Here is a 14793-nt window from a genome sequence, read left to right as displayed (position 1 = left end):
GAACTCAAACATACCGTGTCATTTGTAGCGTTCGTCTCGCTTGTGCCCTATGCTGCCTCTCCGAATCTCTTCCCTCGAGTCTGTCAAATACACGCTGTTCTCGCGCTTTGGTTTGGAAGTGCCTCACATTGATACATAGCATGAATACAGATTGCAGTCTTGGTCCTAATTGCCTGTCTATTCAACTGGGTGTGCGGACGGTGGATGCCGTCTCTCTTTTTCCTGCAATACAATGGCCTTTTTGTACTGCCACTTATAACCGGTCTCTCTGGTCGTCTCACCTGAGTGCTACGGCCGTGCAGTGTCCTACATATTGATGACTTGGCTGGTGTGGTTGCACTCGTATAGTCATTCTGCTCGCCTTACCATACAACGTCGGAAAATCTAGCTTAGCGTTGAAACATCAACGCTTCAGGCTTCAAATCCTGCGCAATCATGATGTTTCGCACAGTTGTGATGCGTCGCCCCTTCACATTGACCGTCTGCTTTAGTTTGAATGATACCGACGCCTTTTGAGTACTGCACTTAGCCTAAGCCATAGCGTGCACTTGCATCCCGGACCAATACTTACAACACAATCCTCCGCACATCACTACAGAATGGAGGGGGATTGTCGCTTGATATCGTATACCCTCGTCTGCCTTCCGGCAAAATTGTCTTGTGTATGGATGCTGCGTGGTGGACCGCGAGTTTACACAGCACTCGAGCGCACTGGGAAGCTTGAGGAGCCTAACGAACTAACGGCAGTATATCAGCCAGTTGGTTGAGATGTAGGCATCTTTTCCCCTGCTTACATTTCACTTTCAGTTAGCGTTCCTGGACTGACCTGTTAAGTGTCTGCCATTCCGACGAAGCACGACTCAAGCGATGTCGTGGCACGGCCACCAAGCTCTCGGCACTCGCTAGCTTCGTGAGTGCGCCAAGGGGTCCCACACGTACAGTCGGTATCTTACGCACAGAGATGGTTTTCTATACGGCTGACCTGTGGAAGGGCATGTCCTGCCTGACAGTGATCATGTCTCCAAGTCGGCAAAGAGCATGAGCAACTTCTTGCACATACAATGAGCGTCGGTCTCAATTTAGCTGCTAAGCGAGACACGTGGCTCGTGGGTACCCGGATTCGAATCGTCGTTCCAGCTGTCGCCGGACTGCCATCTTTATACCCCGTCCCCGCTTCTCTTCTCGTTGCCTGCAGCGTCGAGCTCGTCGAGGCCGGCGGCGTCCCTTCTCCTACCTCCGTGTCTGTCGTAGACTCGGCTTGACTGTCCACAATGGTGTCCCAGCACCGCCAGCAGCTGTCGCGGCTCTTCATCCCGCCCACCCTCGACTCCCAGCAGCCCATGAACTTTGCAGCCAACCCGCCGTTGTTCTCTCCAGCACTGCCAACGTCGCTCCAGCAAGGCATGCACCCCCCATTCGCGCTCAACGGCCCGCCGCAAAACCCCCTCCAGACCCCCATGCAGGCCAACTTCTTCCCACAGCAGCCTGGCGCGCCTGGCCGCCCGTCGTTGCACCGAAGTCACCCCAGCGTCATGCAGCTCGCCGCCGCGGGCATCTTGCCCCCACCAGGCATGCCGATGACGCCACTCGGGCAGGGCGTTTTCCCGCAGCCCATGGTCCCCGGGCTGGCACCGTTCGCGCCGCCCTTCGTGCCGAGAAGCAAGCGTTCGGCGAGCATGAGCGTAGGGGGGCCGCCGAAGGCCGTGCTGGGGGGACCGCAGAGGAAAGTGAGTCCGATGCCTGCGACGCCGGCAGCGGCGGTAGCAGCGCCGGCCACGCAGCCACAAAAGCCGAAGAAGGTGCTCGTTAACCTGCCTCGAGAGACGATCCCTGGAGAGGGCGACGAGCCGCCGACCCGTGCGTCGTTTGCACGAGTGCCTCTTGTCGAGTCAGAAATACCCGTGCAGGACGAAGTGAGATACCCCGAGACGAGCACCGTCGAGCTATACCCACCGGACTCGTGGAGAAACCATTTGCCGCCCACTGTAGATGTGTTCCTTCCTGGCAAGGTTGGTGTGTTCTGGGTAGCTGGCCTGTAGACAACGACTGACCTCAGTGCAGGCCGCATGGGACGGGATCAAGCAGAGGATCATCGAGGAGAAGTTGCAGAAGTTGGGAGTAGAGCGAGGGAGCGGCAGCTCCGTTCCTCATATACACGCCCCACACGCGCGTGCGGCCTCGGTGAGTGCACCTCGTTGCGTTCGATCGTCTATTCTCTAAAGCGGCATCGCAGATTTCCTCACCAGCCGATCCAGCTCTTCTCTTCTTTAAGCTCAACAAGCTGCAGCAGTCGCAGAACGCGTCCGTATCCAACTCTCTTTCCACCTCACCGCAGCCGCCCGTCAACCTCTCCCCGTCCCCCAGCCAGCTCCCGCCCCGATTGCAGAATCAGAACAGACATGGACACAGCATCTCTCTCGCGCAGCCCTCGTCGCGCCATTCTCCCATGTACAACCCGTCTGGTGCGTTTAATCCGTTCGGGCCGAACGCGACACTTGGCTCTGACCAAGTCCTCACGCGTATTTCGCCCGCCCCTCCTTCTGCTGCTGCTGCACCCTCCTCAGAAATCATTCATGCGCCGCAGGGCCGCGTGCCCACAAGCGTCGCATCGCTTGCCCCACCCCAAGTTGCATCGCGCCCGGAGTCGCGTCCAGATTTCTTCCGCGGGTTCGGCGTCGAAATCCCAGAGGAAGAAGAGCCGGACGAAGAGGAGGCGCCTGCTCCAGACGCTATCGCGGACGATGTCTTCGAGGTGGCCCCTGCGGATACTACTGTCGCGTCTGCGGAGGGCACGGAGCTGGACGGCATGAGCACGGTTGCGCAGAGCAGAATCCATTCCCGGCACGTCTCGAAGCTCTCTGCCGCGCTGTCCCTACGCTCTGTCGGGGGCGGGCTGGCGGACGAATCCATGGAGCTTACTGAGGAAGCACCCCTCCCCGTCCGGAGCCCCGCCGGCGAGCTTGCCGTGGTGGACCTTGATGGGGATGAGGACCAGGAGGGTGATCACGACGTCGATCCTGACCAGGAGGCTGTTGGCGAATGGACAGGCTCTGAGGATCTGCGCACCACCGAGACGTCTGACGATGAGGTGGGTAGTGTGTTGCAGTTGCTTGTAATACTGGCGGGAGCTGACGTGGCGGCAGAGCATCGGCGAGTGGTCGAACCCGTCAGACGAGGAGCGTGCGCGTCAACTACGCCTCCACCGTCGTATGATGCGTCGTGTAAAGCAGGTGAAGCAGGAGCTCGAGATCCCTCGCCGGATCCCGGACTTCCCCCGCCCGCCTGCTATGCCTGTCCCTGTACCGGGCACGGCCGAGAACGTCGACGACGACATCGTTTCAAATCCGAGCGACGAGGGCCATGGGCCGTATGCAGAGTACTTCGAGCAGCAGGCGGCAGCTGGCAGGCGGCCTCTTCCGCCTCTGCCGCACTCGCGCAGCGGCTCTCAGTACTCCGCGCAAACTGGGCATGATCCCGCCCTCGCCCATTCGCGGAATGCATCAGAGCAGTATCTCACTCCCGGCGGGTTGCACCCCCGTCCTTCCCAGCTGCCCCAGCCTCAACCTGCACTCGCTCCTCGCACAGATCTCAACCCACTTGCGAAGCCGTTCGTGTTCGGAGCGAGTCGACAGTCAGGATCGTTCGCTCCTAGCATGTTTAGCAGCTCTTCTGGGACTCCTGGCATCGCAACTCCTCCCACTCATGCTCGTGCTCCGTCGTTCGGCAAGCCCCTCAACGTCGCTGCGCCGGAGTTCAAGCCTGGAGGCTTCACCTTCCGTCCGCCCCCAGGCGTACCTCAGCTCACGTTCCAACCTGTTCAGCCAATCCAGCCGCCTCAGCCACCTCAGCCGCGTCCCTTGCCAACGCCTCCTGCCCCCGCGGAACCTGCGCGCGCGTCGCAAGGCAGGGAGAAAAGACAGCGCAGGTCGAGCGACTCGTTCGAGAGCGACGGCGAGGGCGAGGACGAAGACGGTGTCAATACCATGCACTCGTTCCGCTTCCCTCCCGCTGCCTCCGACTCGACGCCTGCTCGTCACTCTGCCCCTGCCAGCCCCCCGGTCAACACCGTCGGGGTCGACAAGCAGAGCGGGCTTAACGTCGCTGCGAAGCCGTTCACGTTCACCGGCTCTCTGCCGTTCCTGCCTCAGCACAAGGACGACATCCCGCGGTCGCCTGGGTTCAGCGATGACGAGGAGAACGACGAGAACAAACCCATTCTGCCTGCCCCTCCCGTGTCGATGCCTGTCCCGCAAATTGGTGCTGAGGAGTTGCCGTTCCCGCCTACGTCGAAACCAAAGCGTGCGCCCATCCCGCTCGACTTCAAGCATCCCGTCTCGACAAACACTGTTCCCGCCGGGCTCTTCAAGGCCCTCGTCAACAATGAGGACGGGGAGCGCACCCGCAGGACCGTCCGGTCACGCCTCAGCTCGCGAGACATCTACGAGCACAGCCCCAGGCAGTCCCTCGACGACCTTCACGTCCCTCCCATCTCGCAGCGCACTGGGCGCAACCGCCTGTTCACTGATCCCGGCTTCCGCGACCGCGACGATTCGCTGGAGCGCGACGACGTCTTCAGCGTGCGCCGCCCGCGGCGTTCGTCGCTTCCCCCGAGACGTAACGATGACGAGGATGACGAGGAGTCGATGTCGGAGATTTCGGTCGCGCCGATGAACCTGTCGAAGCGCATCGAGATGCAGCAGTACGAGCAGCGGCTAGAGAAATTGCTCGAGGAGAAGTTCGAGACTATCAAGCGGACACTCAACGCGTACAAGTCGGCCGCGAGTAATGGTCAGGCTATCAACTCGTCGACGGAGGCTATGATCTCGGAGGTCGTGACGCTGTTCCGTGCGCAGCTCCAGGAGTCTGCTGCTCGTCAGCTGGATGAGGGTCTGATGGACGCGCGTGGAGAGTTCGACTTTGAGCTCCTCAAGGGTATCATCGAGCAGAGCCATGAAGAGTCCCGTGCGGTCCTCCAGAGGGAGATCGCTACCCTTCTTCAGCAAGCTCAGCCTAACATCCCGCGCGACCGCGACGCCGAGCTCCAGCGGCTCATTGAGGACCTCGGTAACAGGACTATCAACACGCTTGCTAACGCGATGTCCCAGCTCGGCGCGCGCATCCAGGCGATGGAAGCCTCCCGCGCACCGTCGACGAACAACGAACATCTGTTCCAGGAGTTGTTCCAGAAGTTGCTCCCGCACATTGCTGCGCTACGCAGCGATCCAATCGACTACGACGTCCTCACCGCTCGTCTTGCCCAAGCTGTCAAACCGAACATCTCGCAGCTCATCGACCTCGCGTCGGACAAGCGCGAGACGGCCGGCCTCATCGTCGATAAGCTTGTGCCGATCCTGCCATCGCTCCAGCCTCAGATCGACCTGGAGTCTGTCGTTGGCCGCTTGACGTCGGAGCTCAAGACGATCGTCGGTCCCTTGGATCCTCACGAGATGAAGGAGCAGGTGTCGGACCTCGTCGTAGAGCGTTTGGACTCGCGCCTTGCCGTTCGTGACCGCCCACTCAACGTCGATGCGATTTCAGATAAGGTCACGGAGAACGTGCGCGGCCTTGTTGCTCCGCTTGCGGATGTACAGCGCAAGCTCGAGGAGCTCGCCAACAAGGAACCAGTTGTTACTCCCCACCAGGTCGATCTCTCTGCAATTCAGAAGGACATCTCAGATGTGCTGGCCGACCTTCCTCAGCGTCTGTCTGCTGCTGTTGAGGCCCTGGACAGTGCACAGAACGAGTTCAAGACGAAGGCTGCCCGTCCCGAGAACGATGCCTCCAGCAAGATTCTACGCAATATTGAGAACGTCGTATCTACCTTCTCTGCCGAGCAGAAGAAGCTCGTCGAGCAGAACACCGAGTTCTCTGACTTCTGCCAGGATATCATCAAGCACATCAACTCACTCCCGGAGGCCATGGTTAAGGCGACCGAGGTCCTACAGAACGCCCACGCCGACTTCGCTGCACGGGACACGTCGCAGAAGGATTCTGAGGAGATACGTAGACTCATGAGCGAGAATTCGGGTCTGCAAGTTCAGCTCGCGAAGGCGCGCGGGGCGCACGGACAGGTCCGCGTGGAGAAGGACATGCTCAGCGACCGGGTGAAGGCTGTTGAAGCCGAGCGCGAGAATCTTAATCTGCGCGTGGAGGCGCTGCAGGATTCGATCTCGAAGAAGGCGGGCGATACTGTTGCGTTGGAGGCGAAGAACGCGGAGCTTGAGGAGGCGCTTGCGCGTGCGCTAGAGAGGCTCAAGGCTGCTGATGTTCAGGCGCAGAGTCAGCAAGAGAAGCTTGCGGAGCTAGAGAAGGCCAAGAGCGGGCTCGCCTCAGAGAACCAGCAGCTCAAGGCCAGAGTAAGCTCCTGTCCTGTTCTCAGTTGAGGTGTCGTGTATGACGTTCTTGCCCGCAGATCGAGTCGCTCGAGGTCAAGGTCACATTCATCACGCGGGAGAAGGACACACTCGCAGACGAGATCGTATCGCAGAAGACGCTAAACGCAGAGCTTGTTTCACAGCAGAGCCACTGGGACGAGCTCCGTCAAGCTACGGAGCAGATTCAGCTCCTCACGAACCTTGTTGGTCAGGTTGACATTGAGGAAGTGAAGGAGCTCCGGGCTATCCGTGATCGCAGCAAAGTGCTCGAAGGAGAGCACGCAGCCCTCCAGCGCCGCGCGAAGGAGTTCGAGACGAAGGTGGCCAATTATGAGAAAGTCGCTCAGTCGTCGCGCCAGAGTCTCCTCCAAGCGAGGCAGCGCGCGGAGGAGTGGGAGAGGCGCGCGAAGGAGGCGGAAACCCAGCTTGAGGTCACGCAGTCGAAGCTCGACGAGGTTGAACAGGCTCATTCTCAGCTCGATGCGGACTACTCGCTCGTCAAGCTCCAGCTGGAGGAGAGAGATGCCGAGGAACGCCTGGATAAGGTATGCTCCCCTGTTGCATCCGTCGCGAGGCATCACATTGACCCACTGCTGTTCCTAGGACCGGCAGAACAAGCTGCGCGACCAGATCGCCTCATTGGACGGTCAGGTCACGCGCCTGCAAGCCGAACTAGACAAGGCCAAGAAGGCCAATACTACGACTGCACCCACTGTCCTCCAGCCCACCGCGCGCTACCAGAACGGCAAGACGCACCCTCCCCCTCGCCCCGACTCTCGTGCAAGCACTGTTTACAACCAAAGCCGTGCCGGTACGCCGAAGGCCCAGTACAACGGCACGACCAACGACGTTCGCGTCGTCACGCCCCCGCAAGCCTCCGTCAGGGATTCGATCCACGCACCCTGGCGGCAGTCGACGCTCCAGCCGCCGGTGACCCCGAAGTCGAGGTATCCTTCACACTACAAGAACTTCAGGGCGCCGTCCCCAACGCCCAGCGTCGTCTCGGCCGCGCCCACGCTCGGCGACGACGGCTGGTGGTCATAGACTAAGACAAGAGGAATTGTTTTGGGTTATCATCTGATCTTGGTGCCACATAATGACGCTGTCCCGCTCACACTCACTGTCTCCCACCACACATATCTCATCCTTTCATTATCGGATCGCTCTCACATGCATGGTTCTCCCGGTCGTCTCATCTCGTTACTTAGTACTTACCCATCTCGCTTAGGTTCCATCTCACCCCTACCGTATATATCTAAGTCTATTTCATCACTTTGTCCGGCCATTCTATACTGCACTTACATACCCGTACATTGCACCGTTGCTGACCTCTAGGTTGTGCTCGTCCGTTATCAATACCATCTGCTTCGTTTCCTGTCTCGTCTTGTTCTCGTGCTCGTGGCATCGCTTGTCTCTTTTTCTCCATCGTCTACTTGACGATCATCTCACAACGGAACAAGGCAGAGGCAGGAACAGAGCGCCGAAGGGTGATGCTAGCTGCACGCATTCTGTTGTACACTCCGGAATATATTGCATTAATCTGGGACCTGTACGTTCTGGCGTGGGACGATTCGTGTAGCAGTAGGTTGCTGGGAGGTTGGGGAGGTGTGTGTGTATGCGCATCTGGACCCTTGGATGGCGAGACGAGTCTGTTCTGATGTCTACACGGGAGCGGCGCGGGGAGAAAGACGGGCGAGTGGGGAAGCGAGCACGACGGGGGAACCTATATGTACTATGGCATCGAGGGGGAAGCAGCAGCGTGAGCAGGTCGGATCCTGCGTCTGATACATTACATTATTGGGGCGGTGGCGACGACGACGCTCGTTACATTGAGTCCGCTGACTTCGCGGAAGAGTCCATTACTGTTGCTGCTGTAGTGCGGGTGACTGGACGTATGAGGGCGGGAGCGCTGGCCAGATGAACTTCTCCACGGCAGCCACGGCCTCCTGAGGGTCCGTCGGCAGTCTATCCGCGTAGATGCCGCCAGTCAGTCACAGCGTAGAGACGAGACGAGAAAGCAGCAGCGAGAGAGAGAGCGGTACGCACGCGAGCTTGGGCACCCACCGGCCGTCCTTGAGGTGGAAGAAGCGGGGGACGTGCACCTCCCCGCGCTCTTCCATGACCCGCCGCTGCTCGCGCTGCGCGTCCTCGACGGCCGTCTTCGCCTCCGTCGCCGCGTCCATGTCCTTCGCGACGATCGCGCGCGTCAGGCGCGTCCACAATCTGCGTGCGCCGCAAAACCGTCAGCTGCAAAGCGAAGCGTTGTGTGGTGCGGGGTACGCACCTGCGGGACTCGTTCGGCTCCTGCTCGTCTTCAGGCGCTACCCACTTTGGCGCGATCTTCTGTCCATCCCGGACGGCGTCGAACAGCACCCGCTTCTCCCCCTGTGACGGCGCCATATCAGACATTGGACAAGACGTGACGATTGTAGCGCGACGCACCTTCGAGCTCTTGAACTCCATCGTCGCGCTCCACTTGCCCGACACCTCGCCGACCTCTGTGTTGCCGCGGCGTATGCGGCCCTGGATCGCGTTGTACGTCCCGGAGAAGTATCCCTGTGCGAACGCAAAGAGAGGTGAGCGCGAGTGGCGAAGGGACGAGGCGGCACAGGACTCCTCCCACCTTGGTCTTGAACTGGATCTCCGCATAATGGCCCGTCTTCTCGTTCTTCGCCGTGCACGAGTCCCCGAGCTCGAGGAACATCTTGCCCCACAGGATCCCGCGCGCGTACATGTTTGGCATCGAGATCACGTACTCTGTGTGCCCCGTCTGCATCAGTATCAGTTCAGCTCGCCCTTGTCGCCCGCGTACCGTTGTCCTCCGGACGGCCGAGGAGGTAGACGCGGTTCTCGCCCTCCATCACCGTCGACACCGAGTTCCCGAGGAACTTGGACTTTGGCCGGAGTTCGCCGATGACGGCTACCTTGTTCGCGGGCGAGACGTAATAGAACGCGGATATCGGCGGGTGATGGGAAACTGCCGAGAGTGAGCGCGTTTGTGTCAGTGTGCGCAACGTCAGACAAGAGCATGGCTGACGGGCGGGACGCAGGCAAATGCGCTGCAGGTCGCGCGCGCAGCAGAACAGGAGCAACAGGGCCGAGGAAAGCAGGAATAACGTGCTGGGGAGATGTGCGTACCTTGTTCAGCAATGTAGAACCCGCGAGAGCCGTCAGGGTAGTCATATCGACAGCGGAAGAACTCGCCCAGGACAGGGTTGTATCTGTACAGACGCGCACGCGCGCGCGCACAGAAGAACAACGTCGCGAGGCAGCGAGCGTCAGCCGGGGGACAGCACAGGCACACACGTGCAGAGAACGAGGACGAGGACGTACGGCTTCTTCACGCCCTTGGGCTTGATGTGCCAGCCGGCGAGGTAGTACTGCAGCACGCGGATGAAGCGTTCTTCTGGGTCGTCGCACGTCTCCGCGCTGCGGCCACGGGATGGTTGCATAGATGAGGCATGCGCGCGCGGGCACCGACGACGGGAGGGAGAGGTGGACTGAGGTGAGTGCGCGCAGATCTAGGAGAGATGAGCCAAGCTTACCCAAAGAGGAGATCAGGATGGGACATGAAGTCGGTGATGCGCTCCAGCATGCTCCGCGGCTCCAGGACGAACGTCGGGAACGTCACCTTGTGCAGATCCATGCCCACTCTGCCGTAGCACATCGCCGGAGAACAGGGGATGAGCGGGACATGGATGGCTGCACGGGAGAGCAGAGACATACCGGAGCTGCGAGATGAGCGATGAGATGATCGAGCCCTCGTTCTCGTCCCTGTATTCCCCATCGTCAGCATCGTCCTCGGGGGCGGCGGAGGTGAAGTAGCGCATCATGGGTAGTAGCAGGAAGAGACGAACAAGATAGAGGTGTCATCTGGCTCGGTGTCGTCCGGGACCTTGTCTTCCTCTGACGCGCGTGACTTGGATATCTTGGAACTCGCCTGGCCGAAAAGGCTCATCATCTTGTCAGAACGTGCGCGTGAATGAGGGCGAGGGGAGGTGGGGGCGTGGATCAGGCGATTGGTGCAATTATATGGGTCAGCTACTAACGGCTGCTGCGTAATGCAATACAGTCAAGCAGGGTTGTATGGAGGCTGCGCGCGGCGGTGGCGGCGGGTCAAGCACAAGAAGTAGAGCACAAGAGGCAGAGCACGATGTGCTTTTGGTTGTGCTGGTCGTGCAGCCTAGAGAGACGGAGGAGGAGAGGGAGGAAGGCTCAGTGTGCCGGAGAAGGACTACTTCGGTCGGCCCTGACGCGCCCCTCCACAGCCACTGCGCGCTCCGAGCGCCGAGTGACGCACCTCACCCGCACCACTGCCACCTCGAACCTCGATACCTCCTCCTTTCTAGTAACTATCCGATACATATAACTGTTCGTTCTCACTCGGCTCGGCTCAACCTCAGATCCATCTATGATTCTCCACCTATATACCGGAGCCGCTATACATGCCATTGTAACAATGTACAATGAATCGACTTCATCGGCAAAACCTCTCAGACTGGCAGTACCACCACCGGACGACATATACCATCTACGACGAGATAGCGACAAATACTACTGCAGAAGCCAGCTGTGGCGCCGCGGAGATGTTCAGAGGGCGAATGCTCCGTGCTAAGCCTCTTCCAGCTGGGACGTCGCTTTCACCAGCGCGTGGTAAGCTAGCTCGTACAGTCTCCAGTCCTCCATCCACGGGAACGTCACGTCAGAGTCGGCGCTGATCGCGTCCTCCAACTGCTTCACCAGAGACTCAACAGCAAGAGCGTGCTCTTGCAGCTTCTGCACGTCGCGAGACTTGTGCACCGTTGCCGAAGGTGCTAATGCCTTGTGCAGACGGCAGGCTTCCTTGAACAGTCGTCTGCAGCACGTGAATGATTGGAGACCATGATCACGGCATGAGATGTCCTACTCACGAAGCGTCATCCAGAGCAGCCTGTACATCCTCGAGCTCTCGATCGTGCGCGTTGCGAAGGCTTTCCTTTGCCGAGGACTTCGCCTTGTACATGTGGTCTTTGAGACACTCCGTGACGGCGAAGAGATTTGGCACGATCCCCAGAAAGAGAAAGCGGTAGGGAGAGCCTCTCCGCTCGATAGTAGGAGAGGTAGTCAGGAAATCCTCGTATACGCGACGACGCATCTCCGTGAGCTGATCCTTCTCAAAGGCTTTCCTTTGAATATAACCTCGGTATGTAGAGATTATCTTGGACGCAGCCGTGATCTGTATGTCCGTAAATTCGACCTGGTGTTGCTCGTTGTCTTCATCCTCTGCGTTGGACTCCTCGGACAGGACAGCTGTTGTTCCAGTCATTGGCTGGCTATCATAATCACTGGGGCGCGAAGCGGGAAGCGGGCCACCGGAGGCATTAGTTCTACTGTCTGCCTTGACATCGGCGGTGTTACAAGACAATTGGACGATGTGCGTGGCATCGAGGAGGGAGATGAGATCCTCGATGTTCTGATACCTCACTAGCCGGACGTTGGGCGGCGATCTCGGCGGGTCCGATGCGGAGCAGCAGAGATATACTACTTCGTCCAAGGATGAACTGGCCACTGATTTTACTGCGGCTTGCGCGAGGCTATGCCAGTCCTCCGCATAGATGTACCTATAGAGAAGTCATGAGTGGGGGCAGCAGGTGGAGCGTGTCTGTTTCGTACGCGGAAGATGTATGACTCATGATATCCCGCCCGACGTGCTGAAGTCCTGAGATGGTTTGATGAATCCATTGGCGCAGCTGCGGTATAGGAAGGTTGAGGCCCCCTTGACAAGAAAGATCAGCAGCAGTTTCACAACTCCAGCAAGTATCAGCAACGTACAAAAACAAATGTTCCGGCATCTGTTCAAGAACACCGTCAGGATCCACTGAAGCTAGATAAGATGGAACACCGTACATCTTCTCGATGAAAACCTCACGCGTCATGTTCAGGCCCCGCGAGGACATATTTAGATTCTCAAACAGAAGATGAGCTATGATCGCTCATGTATCATTTATAACGTATTGACGTGTCTGCAACTTGGATTTACTTACAAGCCTTGTTGCCAGTGCATATGTCTCTGAGAAGCTGGTTCATGCAAGCTACGTACTTGGGAGATTTCTCCGTCTTCATGGTTGCAAGCTGATCTGTGTCTTGCAGGAGTCGGACCAGCCAGCTCTTGGGTAGGGTAAGACCGTGAAGCGTGCCCTTGTTACGCAGTTGAAGGGAAATGAGCATCGCGCCGCACAACTGATCCATGAAGTCGCAGAGGACACCGATATCGACTTGCAACCGGTTGTAGAGCACATGGCTGGACATATTGTCAGTACATAAACGAGGGCATGATACGCGCTGGAAGACCTACTTCAAGAACTGCACGCCTCTATCTAATGCGCCCGGATAGCCACATTGCATAGCAGCGATCAAGTCGTTTACGATGTAGCGGTCACCCCACCGCACGAGATATTGCGGCCTCTTTTCACGGTCGCGAATGGCGCATGGGATGCGCTGCAGCTGACTGAATGCTGCGCGGCGGTCGAGAAGCATGGCAAGTCGAGTCGTCCGCATGAGGTTCACAAGAAAAATGTGCGCCGGGTCCTTGTCATGATCAAAGCGATTGAGACTGTCCTGAATCCAGACCGCGATTATATGGCGGCCCGTTGTCAGCTCCGGTATTGAGGCGAGCGTAAGTGTGTGCAAGGAGCCTATGTTGTCTGAAACAGGGTACAGTGCTTCGTATAGACGACGTAACCAAGCTCTACAAGGAGGGTGTGAGAGAACCGCACCTGATGGGATATGATAGGGTCGACTTACTTCCGCTGCTTATCAAGAATAAGATACGGAATATCGGTGGCGTACAGGGTGTGGAAGATCATGATATGAAGAACATGGATGCGGATGAGATTGTTGTATGTCGCGCGTGCTTCCTTCGGCGATGGATCTATGTGAAGCTGAGGACATCCTCGCCTTGGGCAGAATTGGTTGGTCGCATATAGGAGACACGGCCGCAAACAGAGGAGTTTATGGCATATCTCATTCTGGTTGAGGACCCTGTCCTTGAGTCGCTCGCGAAGCGCAGTCTTGGCCAAACGTTCGAGGTTCCAGCGTAAAATATAGATGCCCTGAGCAGTGGTCTCCTCGAGAATGGTTGCTCCGCCGTCCAGAGCGCGGGAAAAGAGATAGGAGCCTTTGGGAAGAAAGAATAGCTCCTCGTTGTCGCTGTTGACCCGTCTAAAAGTGAAGAGCTTCTGAATGTGGGAGTTCTGGCAAGGGTTCGGATCACAGGAGTACCGTGAGAGCGTGCGAGCATAGACGAGGAATGTCTGGAAGCACGAAGCAATTTCTGATAACGCGGCAGATTCGAGACCAAAGTCATGAGCGAAGACATGGTCGAGGCAAAGCAAACCTGCGGGATGATGTTCGTCTCTAGTATGGAACCATTCACCAAGTTCAGCAAGAGCTGGGATATCGTTCTGCCATATCGCGCGGAACATAGCAATCTATATTATGCATCAGTCTAATGTGATTTTGAAAACGCCGCTTGACCACGCACCTCGTTGCGCAGTATCCCATCTTGGAGTCGAGGGAAAACGACTTCTGCATGTCCCAGTATTTCGACGAGTTTCTGGTCTTCCCAATTACCCTCTGGAGCCCCTAGAGACATGTACAGCCAGAGGCCATCGAGGATGCAAGTCACGGCCCTCAGCAATGACTGTGCCGATTGACGCTTTCGATAGTTGAGGAAGAATAGTTTAATCGCCTTGAGGTCATCACCTTCCCGAAGGTGACATTCAGCGGCATCGTCGAATTCCTCCCTCTCCTCATGGAGGGAAGCGCGTGGGGCGTTGAGATCACGGTCGTCCATGTACTCGAGTACCTCGTCATCATTCTTGAAAAGGGATCGTGCTTTTCTATAAGGACATCGCTGTTAGTCAAGTGACGTGATATACGCTGTGATGAAGAGGGTGTGAATTACGCTAATTTTTGCTCCTTGATATAGTACAGTTTGGAAACTTCAATGATGCTCTGAGCGACGTCAGGACGAACGTCAGTCTCGTGGACCTGGATAACTTCAACGGCGTCGTCGAACATCCCTGCTTTGCGGAAGTGCTGAGCAGAAAGTGTGTACTCTCCCGCATGTCGGTACGCAGCGCCTGCCTTACCGCTGTCTCCGCATCTGACATAGCACTCTGCAGCGATGCGGTAGTACGTGCGTTGGTCCTCAGGCTCTCCTGCTCCTTGGGCGGCAGCTACAAAGCCTTCAGCTGCCCTAGAGAAAGCGGCCGACTGAGACAGCTCCTTGCCACGTGCGTTGACAGGAGACATGCGGGCTGAGTCTCTGAGGTGGTACGCAAGTGCTACCCGACGCTCTTGAGCAAGACCAGCGCGCTCGAATGCATCCACTGCTTCGGAATATTGGCGCTTCACGAATAGGGAGCGGGCCGCATTC

The 14793-nt window shown here is 57.9% G+C and overlaps 3 protein-coding genes across 3 annotated transcripts; 1 reads left to right on the top strand and 2 right to left on the bottom strand.

Annotated features, from left to right (window-relative positions):
* Positions 1-1403: 1403 nt before the first annotated feature.
* On the top strand, positions 1404-7418 carry DICSQDRAFT_149052 (uncharacterized protein; the record flags this gene model as incomplete). Its single annotated transcript, XM_007368688.1, has 6 exons — positions 1404-2009; positions 2062-2181; positions 2234-3088; positions 3144-6356; positions 6413-6919; positions 6978-7418. The coding sequence occupies 6 exons, from the start codon at positions 1404-1406 to the stop codon at positions 7416-7418; spliced, it is 5742 nt and encodes a 1913-aa protein (XP_007368750.1).
* Positions 7419-8233: 815 nt separating this feature from the next.
* DICSQDRAFT_149051 (Oxysterol-binding protein) lies at positions 8234-10335 on the bottom strand (the record flags this gene model as incomplete). Its single annotated transcript, XM_007368687.1, has 11 exons — positions 8234-8339; positions 8421-8597; positions 8659-8759; positions 8817-8930; positions 8998-9131; positions 9187-9351; positions 9513-9595; positions 9708-9803; positions 9920-10027; positions 10101-10148; positions 10232-10335. The coding sequence occupies 11 exons, from the start codon at positions 10333-10335 to the stop codon at positions 8234-8236; spliced, it is 1236 nt and encodes a 411-aa protein (XP_007368749.1).
* A 650-nt stretch (positions 10336-10985) lies between these two features.
* DICSQDRAFT_172903 (uncharacterized protein) lies at positions 10986-14669 on the bottom strand (the record flags this gene model as incomplete). Its single annotated transcript, XM_007368686.1, has 11 exons — positions 10986-11229; positions 11285-11974; positions 12027-12129; positions 12186-12205; positions 12261-12336; positions 12398-12654; positions 12709-13101; positions 13158-13284; positions 13357-13843; positions 13897-14254; positions 14320-14669. 11 exons carry the CDS (start codon positions 14667-14669, stop codon positions 10986-10988), a joined length of 3105 nt encoding a protein of 1034 aa, XP_007368748.1.
* Positions 14670-14793: the final 124 nt, after the last annotated feature.

Source organism: Dichomitus squalens (genome assembly GCF_000275845.1).
Source record: "Dichomitus squalens LYAD-421 SS1 unplaced genomic scaffold DICSQscaffold_38, whole genome shotgun sequence".
Taxonomy (NCBI): domain Eukaryota; kingdom Fungi; phylum Basidiomycota; class Agaricomycetes; order Polyporales; family Polyporaceae; genus Dichomitus; species Dichomitus squalens.
The sequence above is the reverse complement of the archived record's forward strand: the minus strand, read 5'-3'. Positions and strand labels throughout refer to the sequence as shown.